This window comes from Pollicipes pollicipes, unplaced genomic scaffold (genome assembly GCF_011947565.3).
Source record: "Pollicipes pollicipes isolate AB1234 unplaced genomic scaffold, Ppol_2.1 Scaffold_7262;HRSCAF=8765_pilon_pilon_pilon, whole genome shotgun sequence".
Lineage (NCBI taxonomy): Eukaryota > Metazoa > Arthropoda > Thecostraca > Pollicipedomorpha > Pollicipedidae > Pollicipes > Pollicipes pollicipes.
The window spans coordinates 25,672,921-25,687,140 of record NW_023597055.1 but is presented as its reverse complement, the minus strand read 5'-3'; the positions used below and the strand labels follow the sequence as shown (position 1 = coordinate 25,687,140).

The 14,220-nt window shown below is 57.5% G+C and overlaps 1 protein-coding gene across 1 annotated transcript; it reads left to right on the top strand.

Moving 5' to 3' along the window:
* Window positions 1-1,594: 1,594 nt before the first annotated feature.
* On the top strand, window positions 1,595-12,529 carry LOC119114245 (luc7-like protein 3). The gene is made up of 10 exons (XM_037238441.1): window positions 1,595-1,699; window positions 2,951-3,187; window positions 3,888-4,058; window positions 6,667-6,855; window positions 7,416-7,511; window positions 8,104-8,265; window positions 8,638-8,831; window positions 10,251-10,499; window positions 10,890-10,960; window positions 11,959-12,529. Exons 2-10 carry the CDS (start codon window positions 3,086-3,088, stop codon window positions 12,039-12,041), a joined length of 1,317 nt encoding a protein of 438 aa, XP_037094336.1. The 5' UTR covers window positions 1,595-1,699; window positions 2,951-3,085; the 3' UTR covers window positions 12,042-12,529.
* The last annotated feature ends 1,691 nt before the right edge of the window (window positions 12,530-14,220 follow it).

The following is a 14,220-nucleotide window of genomic DNA, read 5'->3' as shown; positions in this document are numbered from 1 at the left end:
GCCCGAGCTTAAAAGTTTCGCGCTGAAAAGGCTTCGATTCCGATTCCCACCGGATTCGGACGACCATGATTCAAACTTGATCCTGGATCATGCGCCCCGTGCCGTCCGTATGCACCGCACCGGTTCACTGTTACTTATCAGATATTCTACCAAGCTGTTGCTCCTCTTGCCTCGAGAATCGTCTTTTGAAATAAATCGATGTCGTCATCCGCGGTCTCTCCAGGAGGTCGTAACTGAATGTGCCAATGGCATTCAGGCACGCATGCAGCCAAGATTTTGTGTAAGGGGGAGAGGGTGGGACGGAGCTTAGTGAACACGCGTCACGCCGCCCTTTTCGGCTCTTTCATGTGCCATTTACAAGATGAAAAACATGAAAAATCGGTCCTTAGGCCTCTCCCTTGACTGCATCTCTGCATTGAGGTGAAATCTATGTGTGACTAAGTCGCGTGGTCTGAAGCGATAAGGTACCGGGAACCCCATGCGCCGTAATACACAGGGTCCTGATTATGTAAATCCGCTGGCCGATCTGTTGTGCTGAAACCCCGCTCCAATATTGGCAAACGTACGTTCCATCCGGCTCAGCGCCCCAGGAACGAATGCATCTTGGCGCGACAGGGCACTGAACTGCGAAACCAGGGCGTGTTAGAAAGTACGCTGGCTGCCCCTCTTCGCGCTCTGTCCCCACGCTCCGCCTGCCAGCCGTGCAGGAAGCTCTTCCCTCCGGATTTCCGCTGATGTGCGCGACTCTCGCGGTTCCTGGCGAAGCGTGTGCGTACGTGCGTGTCGCCAGGTGAGCGCTCTATGGCTCTTTGAACGCTCTGTCCATGTTCTCTTGGTACACTTCCGAGGCGGCAGTGAGGTGGCACTGGGCCGTGGAGAGGGAGAGCGGGTGGGGGTTCACCTCTCAAGGCCCCCCACATCCGGCTCGCGGCCAGGTCGGCGGCGGCGAACCGTCGGCCGCCGCACGCACAATCACCAGCGGCGAGCACAGGCGGGTCAAGGAGCCAATCGGCGCGTGGCGTCAGGTCCGGCTCCGGCTCCCGTGTCCCGAGAGGTCGGCTCCGGTGGCATTGGGAAGGGAAGGGGGTGGCTGAATTCGGAGAACTCCACGCATTTAACTTATTACCCAGAAGATTATTTCAGGCATGGATGGAGAACGCTCCGGGTCAGGTGCTGACAGCCCATAGTTTTCGAATAAAAGCAATGTCGGCATTTCTCTTCCGGCAGACGTTCATTAAGACAGCTTTGCCACGTCGAGCTTCTGAACGATCTTCACCTGTTATCTTATGGCCATTTTTCCACGCGACGCCAGAAGCATTATTATATTATCGGACATCATAAGACGGAGGCTACACCCCCTTCCCCTTACAACAACCACCAACCCTTCACGCTCGTTCAAGCCATGCGTGTGAAGCATGTTCAGCAAAAATTAATAAGTGTTTTGATTGAGGCATGTTTCTTGTCATAGAATACACCTAGTTAGTATAAGCAATATGCTAAGCACTCAAGTTTTTTTGCGATGATATGCTTTGAGGCCAACTATATAAATTAGTGATGGCGTCTGTTTCAACAACCGGGGCCAAACCGGTGTGCGCCGCTTTCGCATTTGGTGGCATGAAAGCTTCAGTGGGCAGGGTTCATGATGATCTATAATAACTAGTAGTCTGGGCGATATCTAAGAACACTGGGTACCAGTGGGGTACGTTAACCTGTTTTCAGTGCATTTGGGAATCTATGGCACGAGTTTACCATAAATTATTTGGAAAGCAAATTTTACGGCGATCTTACCATTGCGGCCTGTTGATGCCGAAAGCATGACACAAATGCGAGATCTGAGGTGCCATGGTTTGATTTGAGGCTGACATAAACTTTATCACATTTATAAGTATATTCTATTTGTGCTCTACCAATGGCTATCTATCAGTACGCCACGTGCGATTCTAGCTGGTGAATTGTTGGCTCAATTTTCTGAAGTAGTAATGTGGGTGAACTTATAAAGGCATGTAATCAGTCAAGGTATCTACTTTGGTTGCTGTTTTGATATGTTGGCTGGCAGCGAAATTGGTAATGTTCGTTCCAACCCACAAGGTCTGCAAGCCTCTAGATGAATTAAGAGGGTGCACCTCTTATAGTGTTTTGGAAATAAAGGTATCATGTGAGATGATAGCAAAACCAATGTATGCTTTTTATTTTTATGGGTGCTCGATTATGGTCTGAAACACAATTGTTGTATTTATGTACATGCCAGGATTTAGAAGCAGAACTGTTTGTTCTTACATGATTGATGCCATGGTATCTTAAAATACCTTGTATCATATGTATATTGTATAGAGATAATTGATCAGGTTTGAATACTGTATGTTAATATCCTATTGATATGACTGCATTTGTATATATATTTATACCCATGTACCACATGCATAATGAATGTATATTCAGGTTTCTATGCAGAATATGTTCAGTTAGCATCAAATTTCTATTTTGATACTTGGTAGTAAGAGTAGTATCCTGATGAGGTCTATCATTATCATATATTGGACCTACAATTCTAGTGCATGTCAGTCTGGGCTCGTCTTTTCTAGGGAAATGGCGGTGTTACAATAATAACATATTGTTAGCAGTGTTGAGGGTGAAACATATATCCCATGCTACTTGTAGCTTTGAAACTTGTGATTGTCAGGCACAGTACATGGTTCATGGGCAAGACAAGTACCACCTGTTGGTATTACTCAATAACCCCACTTCCCAACAATGCACATTGTATTCTCTACAAAATGGCAAGCTATTGCTTTACAACTCCTGAAGCTGCCTGTCACCTAAAATGGTTTGTCTTTGATCATTGGGACAAGATCACAAGTCCAACTGTTGTGTGGAATAAAGCTGCAGGCATCCAGAAGCACATAGGAAAGGGACCTGTGTGATGATTTGTGTTGACTTTTGCTGCATACAGGCCTGACCACTGCGGCCAGCCACCCCAGCCTGAGAGGAGGCACTCATCGGACTGCACCAGCTTGGTCCCCCTGCTGCCCCAGCCAGAGAGGAGCTACTTGTTGGGCTGTACTGGATCAGTCCCGCCACTGCCAAAATGACCGACTACGCAGCCAACCTGCTTAACGAGCTGATGGGCCGCAACCGGGACCTGCTGCCCGACCAGCAGTCCAAGAAACTGACCTATGACTCCCCTGAGGTGAGCAGGCAGTGACCGTTGCAGTCCGGAACCGTCCCTAAGGTGGACAGTTAGTGACGTCGCGGACGGAGCCGCGCCCCTGAGGGGGGCGGGCACCGACCGTCGCGGTCTCAAGCTACACCCCTGAGGTGGGCGGGCGGCGACCGTGACGGTCCGGAGCCGCGACCCTGGGGCTGATGCAGTTTTCTTTCAGTGGTGGTGTGCAGAACACTTGTGACACACCTTGTTGTTGTGGGTGCTTTGCGGAATGCTCGGCAGCTGAGTCTGTGTTGCGTCGCCTGCCTCACCCTGACGCGAACTGCGGGCGCTGCGTGGAATCGAACCCGGTGCCTCTGGTTTCCCAAACATGCAGCTTAACCACTGCCCGGCGGGAACCCATGGGGAGCGCCATAATTCCCAGGCGGCATGTGCAGAGCGGGAGTGTCGTGATCCGCCCCCCGCCCAGAGTACTGCGGCTTCGGCTCGGTTGTGCTCAGCAGCTGTCAGGTCTGTTGTCTGGCGCTGCCGAGCAGCTGCCAGGTCTGTTGTCTGGCGGTGGCGGCGTGCGACGTCCTGAGGTCGCTGGGTCGCGGGCGCCGCTGGCACTGCGCGGTGACCTAACACGACCCCGCGGTGTCCGGCGTGCCGTTCTTTCCCCTCCCCGCCTGTCCGAGGGCGACCGCCGTAGTCGGCGCGCCCCACTTACCCTTACCTCCGCCAGGTGTGCCGGTATTACCTGGTGAAGCTGTGTCCGCACGACCTGTTCACCAACACCAAGGTCGACCTGGGCCCGTGCGGCGGTATCCACGATGACGCCGTGCGCGAGGAGTTTCTCCAGCTGCCCGCCTACCGGCGCGTGGTGTTCGAGGACGAGTTCCTGCGCTACTGCCAGGTCCGTGTCGCGTGAGAGTGCCTGGTCGAGTGCAGGGTCACGGGTGCCTGCCTTATTTCCAGGGCATTGCAATTTATGGACGTGGTCGGGGAAGCAGTTGACTATTCAGGGCAGGATTGGCTGCAGCAGCCCCTTCCAACTAATGTTGCTAGACTACGTCCCTGACTGGCCAATTGCGTGCTATGAAGGCGTGCAGTGGTGATCGCTGGCTGGCGTCTCCAAAGCCCACTGACGCAGGCATACCGCTAATTGAACCTGTCTAGCGCTATGGCTCCATTGCACTGATTTTTGTTTTCTTTTTTGTGAATCTCCAAGCCAATTACGAACGATCCCTTTTGGCTCACCTTGCAACAGAGCCCGCGAAGTGACATGGCTGCACGGGCTGCTTGCAGACCGACTCGGCGGCTTCTCTGACTTGTATGGCGGTGTCGGTATTTCGCTTTCGAAAATCTCGCGGCCTCCTCTGCGCCCGAGTCCGGCGCAGCACGCCGGCCGTGGCCTTTGTTAGGAGCTAGGTCACAGGCTGAGCAGATCTTGGCCGGACCGGCCCGACCCGGGCGTCACCGTCTAGGGGCCGGACATATGCTATATTGCTGCGAACCTCGTAACATGGTAGAACAATGTTGCTATTCGCCGAATGCGTGCTGCACGAGCGTCCTGCGTCGTTCCAGGTCGCGCCCAGCCCACGCACCCCCGTCTCTTCTCCGCCCACGGACAGTTCACGTCCGGCCCACGTATCGTCCACGTCCGACCCACGTCCCGCTCGCACATCGTCCATGTTCTTCTACGTCCTGCTCACGCATCAACCTCTTGTTTGAGCACCTTTTGTGCTATGTTCTATAAATTTGCAACCAACGAATCGCGGGCACGCATTGTTTTGCAGCAAAAGCACAAGTTTCAGAACCGACGCTTTAACATTTTGAGACCTTTCATGCATGTTGTCTGTAGCGTTTCACAGTGTGTAGCATGCGTCATGAATGAAACATAGCCATGCCAAGTTTTGTGTTTTCGTGTGTTACGACGTTCCGCTGTTTTACGTTCTCCATTAACCTGGAAAACGTAAAGCTTGCTGATGCTAACATATAGCCCTGCTGATGATGAAGAAAAACTTACCAACTCATAAACCTGGAAAACCTAATATTTGCCGATATGAAAGGCTGCCACGGTTCAAAGACGGAACCAAACACCGGCGATCTTTCGTAGCAGCGATACAAAGCTAACCCATTTTGACGGACGAGAGGTTTGAAAATGTGGCCGGCAAAAGTCTGGCCCGATGTGTACCGCAGGTTGTTGCACTTTCAAGCACAAGTCATGAATGTCCCCTTTTTAAAAGGGGTAGGGATGGGAGAGGACGTTTTGAATGATGACTTTATATTTCTGCCGTTAGAGGACATAAAACCACAGCAGGTCATGGGGATGGGGTACTTACTTATTGCCAGCCACACTGGGTGGTACAGATCAACAAGTGGTCGGTGTCCGACTCATTGCTGCACCAACAGTCCACCGGGAGGTGATCAACGTCACCTTGTACCGCTCTCGAACACGGGTGGTAAAGCCTGTCTGGAGACATTGAACCTTGCGAATCACACGGGTATCTGGTCCAGGCAGTGTGGGAATTTACGTCTGTTTCCTGGTTGCAGAGTGCATTTTTTAGTCTTGAAGTACAAAATTTGCAGTGAGCGGTGGTGGAGGGTTTCTTTTGTCTAGGCCCATATGCTGTAGGAGCCCGATCAGGTGAGTGGATCCAGGTGAGTGGCAGTGTTAGCTTAAAAAACCTGTACCTCCTCTAGTATAAAGTACATGATATATTTCTGGTTTCGTAAGCTGACGTAGCTCAATTTCAGCTGTAGCCTTTATTACCAGCCAAGTAAAGCATGCTGTGGCAATTTTTGTTCCGTAATCTTGAATTTGGAAGGCACGTGTAGGGCGTTCCCTGCATCAAATCAGACGAAACGGCAGATTACTGCAAACCACACCACAAAACAGACAGTACGGAGCAAACAGGCAAACAAACAATGCATAGTGGGCAAGGCCAACGACGTAAGAACCAAGAGTCATTAACGTGCATAAGTGCACCTCGGGCGCGCTTTTCGCCCCCACAGGCGCGCATCGTTACGCAAGTCAGTGTTGCACCACAGAGCTCTAATATACCGTCAGGCATCTAGCATATAGCCAGCGACGGTGCTGTCAAAGTGGAGCGCACACACAGCCGGCCGATGAATGCGACATCGCTCGTCCATGCGACAGCCGGCTCGATTGTCGCATGGGCCAGCGTCCGCCTGCCAGACTCCCACCAGAGCCGGTCTCGCCAGTGTATGGACAGTGTATCCCCTTGATGGTGCGCTGCTGCCTGGGCCCGGCGTCCGCCTGCCAGACTCTCACCAGAGCCGGTCTCGCCAGTGTATGGACAGTGTATCCCCGTGATGGTGCGCGGCTGCCTGGGCCCGGCGTGCGCCACGCCGCGCCCGGCGCCTCTCGGCTCCGTGGTGGGACAGGCGCCAGCGGCCGGGACGCTGGCACACGCCTCTCCGCGTCAGGCCCGGCCGCAGCTCCCAGCGGCGCGTGTGGCGGCGTCGTGTCCCTGACGACGACGCCGCCGCCGCCGCAGACGATGCTGAACGAGGTGGAGCGCAAGATCCGCAAGTCGAAGCAGCGGCTGGAGCTGCAGCCGGACGACGAGAAGCTGGCCTCGCTGGTGCCGCCGCAGTTCACGCGCCACGAGGAGAAGATCGGCATGCTGACCGGCAAGATCACCAAACTGGTGACCGAGGCCGAGGAGCTTGGCTGCAAGGGCCAGGTGAGCGCGCGCGGGCGCCGACGGCCGGCTGCCCGCGGCAGATCGCGCTGGGAACGGGGAGTGTCAGGGTGGGCTCGCGTGGGAGCGGGAGAAGGGTCCGGAGGGGAGGTGACAGCAGCTAGTTCTGAGGTGCTGGGGCTCGGACGGAGTGCTCGGGCAGAGGCTAGGACCCCTCACTGTGACTTTTTGTAACCAACTGGTGGGGAGGGCTGAGATAAAACAGGAACTTTGATGCAGCGAGAGCCCCCTCGCCTTCTGGCCAGCCTTGCGTCTGCCCCGTCACGGGCTAGTGTATCCCCCAGCCAGCCGGTGTCCGTCTTCCGACCAGCCGTTGCGTCCGCCCCGTCACGGGCTAGTGTGTCTCCCATCCAGCCGGTGTCCGTCTTCTGACCAGCCTTGTGTCCGCCCCGTCACGGGCTAGTGGGTCCCCCAGCCAGCCGGTGTCCGTCTTCTGACCAGCCGTTGCGTCCGCCCCGTCACGGGCTAGTGTGCTCCCATCCAGCCCGTGTCCACTGTCGTCCGACCTGACGTGCGGCTGCTGACCGGCGGCCTCCCCGCAGGTGGAGGAGGCCCAGGGCATCATGAAGCTGTGCGACAAGCTCAAGGACGAGCGCGACAGGCTGCGACGCAACAATGAGGGCTCCGTCTGGCACCAGGTGGGTGCGCACGTCACTGTGTGACGTCACTACACTGAGCTGCCTGCGTCTGATCACGTCACACGGCGCCGTGTGACGTCATGACCGTGCGCTTCCCGGGCCCGGTGCGGTGACATGCTACGATGTGAAGTCACTACGCGGCCCTGTCCTGGTTTGATGACGTCACTGGTTGCGGCATGACGTCACGGCGCCGTGTGACCCGAAGCCGACCCTGTCCTGTAAGGAGGTCTCTGTGTCAGTGACGTCATGTCTCGTGTTTTGAGATTGGGACAGGCGTCTGCCGTGGTCGTCTGTCATCCTACTGGCTCAGGTGGCACGCGAACGTGAGTTGTGTATGCCAGCACTAGATAATCGCTTGGACAGTAGTCCTGCGGTTTTTGCTGAGGCCCCTGAGCGTCGGCACTTCCAAGTGTGTAGACCGTATCCAGCTTCGCCGCCCAACCACTAAAGCGAACCCCCTTCATGAAGAACGGACACGTTTGCCTCCTGTATGTCGCCATGTAGATGTGTTTCGGTCCGTCGCGTCGGCCGTGCCGTGCCGTGCCGTGCCGTGCCGTCGACGCGTGACGACCGGGCCCGTCTCGCTCGGCAGGCGGCTGAGATGGCCGCCTCGCAGGAGAAGCAGATGCAGGTGTGCGAGATCTGCGGCGCCTTCCTGATCCTGGGCGACGCCCAGCAGCGCATCGACGACCACCTCACCGGCAAGCAGCACATGGGCTACGCCCGGCTCAAGGTGGTCGTCGACGAGATACGGGTACGTGGACTGGATGTGGGCGGGCTCGGGCGGCACGTTGACTGTGTGGCCTGGATGGAAGTTCGTGCGGCGCGTGTCCAGCGGATGGCGACCATGGTGTGTCTCGTGTGACGGGGCACGGAGCTCGCGTGTCATGTGTCGCGTGGGTCTTGGCATTGCTTCCTTAACCCGCTTCTTGCTGGGGAAGGGCAGGGAGCTTATGGTGCCCTCCCCATTTCCGTGCCGCTGCTCCACGTTGAGTTAGGCGAAGTGACGTCACTGGTCGACCAGAGCATAACAGTCTGTGTTGCCTCCCACTCCCGCTGCTGTGAACGGCTAGGGCGGAGTGTGTACGTGCTTGCGTGCTGACGTTTTCCCGGATCGCGCTGGCAGGAGAACCGCGAACAGGAGAAGCGAGACCAGGAGACGGCGCGCGAGCGGGAGCGCGAGCAGCGGCGCCAGCGAGACGAGACGGACCGGTCGGGTCCGGCCGGCTCGCGGGAGCGCACCAGCGAGAGGGGCCGTGCCGAGCGAGACAGGGGCGGCCGCAACGGCGAGCGAGACCGCTCCGACCGCCGACGCCAGAGGTGAGACTGGGCTGCATGCTACGCACGGCGGAGCTGGGGGGGGGGGGGGGGGGGGACGGTACGGAAGGCGGAGCTGTGGGGACGGTACGGACGGCGGAGCTGAGGGGACGGTACGAGGCAGAGCTGTGGGACGGTACGGATGGCAGAGCGGAGGGGACGGTACGGACAGTACAGCTGAGGGGATGGTACGGACAGTACAGCTGAGGGGATGGTACGGACGGAAGAACTGAGGGGATGGTACGGACGGAAGAGCTGAGGGGATGGAACGGACGGAAGAGCTGAGGGGATGGTACGGACGGAAGAACTGAGGGATGGTACGGACCGAAAAGCTGAGGGGATGGTACTGACGGTTCAGCTGAGGGGATGGTACGGACGGAAGAGCTGAGGGGATGGCACTGACAGTACAGCTGAGGGGATGGTACTGACGGTACAGCTGAGGGGATGGTACGGACGGTATAGCTGAGGGAATGTTACGGACGGAAGAGCTGAGGGGATGGTACTGACAGTACAGCTTGAGGGGATGGTATTGACGGTACAGCTGAGGGGATGGTACGGACGGATGAGCTGAGGAGATGGTACTGACGGCATAGCTGAGGGGATGGTACGGACGGAAGAGCTGAGGGGACGGTACTGACAGTATAGCTGAGGGGATTGTACGGACGGAAGAGCTGAGGGGATGAACTGTGGTGACGGTATGGCCTGTAAGCAGTAGAGATTGGAGTGATATCCATTCAGCTTAAAACGAGTGGTTGGGCTTTTCCATGAAAATCGAGTTATTTATGGAAATGATGGAACGTAGCGGCGGACGTGTAAAGGCATCAAGCATTTTGGATGTTACAGGCCCTAGGAACAAATATAAGCAATGGGATGAAGGTATGCCGCTTATTGACTCACACTTGGAACATGGCCGGATATCTTTGTCACTTGCAACAGACATAAAACAATGATGGAAAAGATCCCCGATGGAATGCTTTTCTTCTTTCAATTACTTAGCTGACCAATTTCCCTTCTGACGAGCCGTAAAGTAATTGATTGTGTTAATACTGAAGTAACTGACGTCGCTGTGACCCATTGGCAGCTCGAGCGATTGCTCGTGATAACTCCCGGCCATGTCTAAAGCTCACACAGCCCGCAGCGCTGTGCGCGGCAGCGCTGGTCGCGCGGCTAGACTCGGAAACGGAGGCGTCGGGCAGCGTATGTCCGTCGCCAGCGGCGGCCATGTCTGGCGGACGCTCGTCCTGGTGGGTCGCACTCCTCCGCCGACGGTGTGCCCTCCCCCCCCCCCCCCCGTATGTCCGTCGCCAGCGGCGGCCGTGTCCGGCGGACGCTCGTCCTGGTGGGTCGCACTCCTCCGCCGACGGTGTGCCCCCCCCCCCCCCCCCCGACCTTGTCCCGCTGACGGCGCTCGGTGTCCCCCAGGAGTCGCAGCCGGGACAGAGACCGGGAACGGGACCGGGAACGACGGCGGAGTCGGGACCGTGAGCGGCAGCGGGACCCGGACCGGGACCGGCAGCGGGAGTCCGACCGTGAGCGGCAGCGGGACGCGGACCGGGACCGGCAGCGGGAGTCCGACCGCGAGCGGCAGCGGGAGCCAGACCGGGACCGGCAGCGGGAGTCGGATAGGGACCGGCACAGTCGGAGGTCTGGGCGACGGTCCCGGTCCAGCAGGTACGAATGCGTTGCAGTGCATCATACCCTTGTGAGGCCTTGCCCGGGCACGTCAGACATTCGAGACCGCTGTGTGTAGCACTCATTTAACGGTACAACAGGGTCATCGCAAAAAGACCAATTCTGTAACGGAATGGAAGTGTGGATTAGAAATACGGTTACCGTATTTGATGATGGATAGTGAAGCTTGCAATGTGATCCAGGGACAGCTCATGGAATAAAGAAACGTAAAAGGTCCGATAACGGATTAGGAATGCGGACAGAATAACCGGCATCGAGTGGTTGGTGTTGCCGGCTGTCCTCAGTCTGGGCCGCTGGTGGGCGGTGCTGTTCTCGCCTGCCATTGCGCCTGGCCGTCCGTCTGCTTGACCCTGGACTGTTCCCCTACAGCCGGAGCAGCCGGCGTTCACGGGACCGGCGAGACTCGCGGGACCGCGCGCCAGCCGACCGCAGACACGCAGGTACGCCCGGCTCCCCCGGGCACGTCCTCCCCCTCTCCCGTCCGCTCGCTCCCTCCTCGCGCGTGAGAGGAGGGTCGGGGTGGGTGCCGCCTGAGGCGCCACAGGCCGGCCGCTGTGAGCGTGGGGTTGTCACTCGCAGTGTGGCCCCGGGCCGTGTTCATTGAGTCGTCTGTCCGCCTGGCCGCCCCCCCCCCCCCCCCATCCCCCGAGCTCCAATCAAGCCTCTCATCATCCGACCGTGTGTGTTGTCCGGCAGCCGAGGGTGGTAGCGGCGGCGGCCAGGAGGAGCGGCCCGGCGGACCCCGCACGCCCTCCGCCGAGCCGCCGGACGTGGGCCGATGCGCCGGCGCGGCTGCCGTCTGAGGCGGCGGCCGTCGGAGGCGCGCCCGCCGCCCCGTACTAAGGTGTGTCCGTCCGCCGGGCTCCGCGGCTGCTGCAGGGCTGGCAGGGCTGGGGTCCGCTGCTGACGGGTCAGGCCGCGGCGCCGGCTGGTGCAGTGCCGCCAGCTGCGCCGAGGGCGGCCCGGCCAGCGGCGGCGTCAGCAGCACTGACTGGCTGGGGCTCTCGTAGGACGCCGGCTGGTGGCCACGCAGTCGGCGTTGTTGCGTTTACGCCGCGCGGAGATTTGCTTGCATTGCCGTTGTCGTGCAGTGCTTGGTGTTTGTCCCGGCTCCTTCGGATCTAGCGCTGTGACTGGATGCAGGTTTTCAGTAGTCTTAGCAATAGGTGGTTGCTGGTGAATCGGCATGGGTGGACAACGATACCTTAAAATGGAAGCAATACTGTGTCGGCGTAGGGCATCGTCCTTTCGTGTGTTCTAGTTCGTATGTCCGTTATTCTCACGCAGCGTCGTGACAGCGGCTGGCAGCGCGGCGTGTGCCGCCTGCAAGCTGTCGTTTAGGGCCCGGCTTCCTGAGCAGAGCCGCGCCGCGCCGCGCTCAGTCCGTCGCTCTGCCGGCATTGGAGGCGGCGTGCTCACCGATCGCCACCGCCCGCAGGTCACGCTGAAGCCGCGCTGGAGTTCCTGCCATCTAGTGACAAGCGTGGCCAGATGAGCCTCGCCCGTCGCTCGCCAGGGTGACAAAGCGCGTCCCCCTGCCACGAGGCGATTGGTCGGTGGATGCCGTCTGTTGCGCCGTTCCGTAGGACAGCTGTTTCATTTTCATCCCCCGCGGAGGGCAACTGGACGATTGCGCGCTCCGCTCCCATTGGCTTTCGGTAGGACCGTGCTCCTCCGCTCGTTGATTTCACTCACCGACTAATCGGCGTCGTAGTATGAATTGAAGCGCGGTGAGAAAGGGTGGAATGTGGAGATTTTGTGTGCTGACTTTCGCCGTCTAAGAGGCTGGACTACAGTCACGGTTCTGGGTTTGTGAGAGCGGAGCTGTTCTCGTGGAGAGACTTCTGTTGCTGTCTGTCTTGAAACGCAAAAATTGTGGACGTTTAACGGTTTTGTACACAGACTGCATGTAGGACTCGCCGCGGTCGTTCTATATGTGAGGCGAGAAAACAATGCTCCCTAGATGAAATCTGGGCTGATGTGAAGGAAATACAAGTCAAGGCCCGTCATTGTTCGCATTGAAGTATCCCGATGCGGGCTGGTTGACAGCAAGGATTTCGGGGTAGAACATGTTCCACTGCAACTATCATACGGATGTTTCATTTTAGTAAATGCCACCCTGGCGTCTGAACACGCCCCGAGATCATCCTACCTGAATTGTGGTCGAGCTCTGCGGAGCTGTGAGCAAAACTTTGCTAGAGTAGTTGAAACAGCCGAATTATAAGTCATGCTTTTAGCTGTGGCAGAAGGAAAACAAAACAAAACAAAAGCATCACGAGCAATTCATTTCTAATGTGTCATCGATGGTCATTGCCAAGTGATGCAACTAACCTGCTAGCTGTTTGAGGTGAGCCTGACTGTTTTTTTCTTCTGTCATGGTTACCTTGAACTATGTTAATTGTCGTCAGTAGGGGAAACTGACAATGCCGAAGTTTTAACTAAATGTGAGACATTTGCCCTCCGGTTTTGGCCCCAATTGATGACATTTGCTCTCTGGTTTTGTCCCCAATTGACGACATTTGCCCTCCGGTTTTGGCCCCAATTGATGACATTTGCCCTCCGGTTTTGGCCCCAACTGATGACGTTTACCCTCCGTCTTGGTCCCCACTGATAACATTTACCCTCCGGTTTTGGCCCCAACTGATGACATTTGCCCTCCGGTTTTGGCTCTCAGGTTTGGTCACCATTGATGACATTTACCCTCCGATTTTGGCCCCAACTGATGGCATTTACTCTCCGGTTTGGCCCCAACCGATGACATTTATCCTCCTGTTTGGCCCCAACTGATAACATTTACCCTCCGGTTTGGCCCCAACTGATGACATCCCTGGGGGGTTTTGGTTTGGTCTGCATGTCATAGACTCGGTTCTGAGCGTTGCGCTCCATCCCATTGCAACACTGATGTCGGACAAAATGGACGTCCCGAGGAAAAACCTAACCAGCGTAGTGAGGCACTCGCGGTGGAGTTGCGCCGCTCCGTCGGCTGGTTGCCGCAGGGCTGCACCTCCATCGTTATTCTGTGAAGCCTCATGGCGGCGGGCGGTCGACAGCACACGTGCGAGCACAATCCATCGACACCGCTCGACCCGTCCGGGGTCCCGCCGGCATATGCTAAAGCTCGTCTCCCGTGTCGAGCATGTGGGTCAGGGGGTGCCAAGCGAGGCTGCTGGATGCTCCATCAAACATACTCATCATGTATTAGCGAGCCCAGAGATCACAGTGAAAACACGCGCCTCCCACGGGTCAGGCCATGGACGAGGCAGCTGGCAGGCAGGTGGCGCTGGCAGAGACGGAGGCCACTTTGCTCCGGATGATAGTCTGGTCACCTGTGTGCGGCGTCTCTCAGAAAAGCGAGAGCGAGATAGCGAGTGAGGCTGTCTCGAATCCCTGAGAAGCTTGGCCTCACCAGACGGCCGTTCCTGGGAGGCCTCACGTCCTCAGACTGTCGTCCTTGGGAGGCCTTCCGTCCCCTCCGTCTCTGGGAGGCCCGATGGCCCCAGACAGCCGCCCTGATAGACCCTCTGTCTCCTCCGTCCCTGGGCGGCCCTTTGTCCCCTCCGTCCCTGCGAGGCCTGACCTCAGACAGCCGTTCCTGGGAGGCCCTCCGTTCCCACCGTCCCTGGGAGGCCCTCCGTGCCCTCTGTCCGTGGAAGCTCTGGCCTCAGACGGCCGTCCCCGGACCCTGCCCGGCCTCCGCATC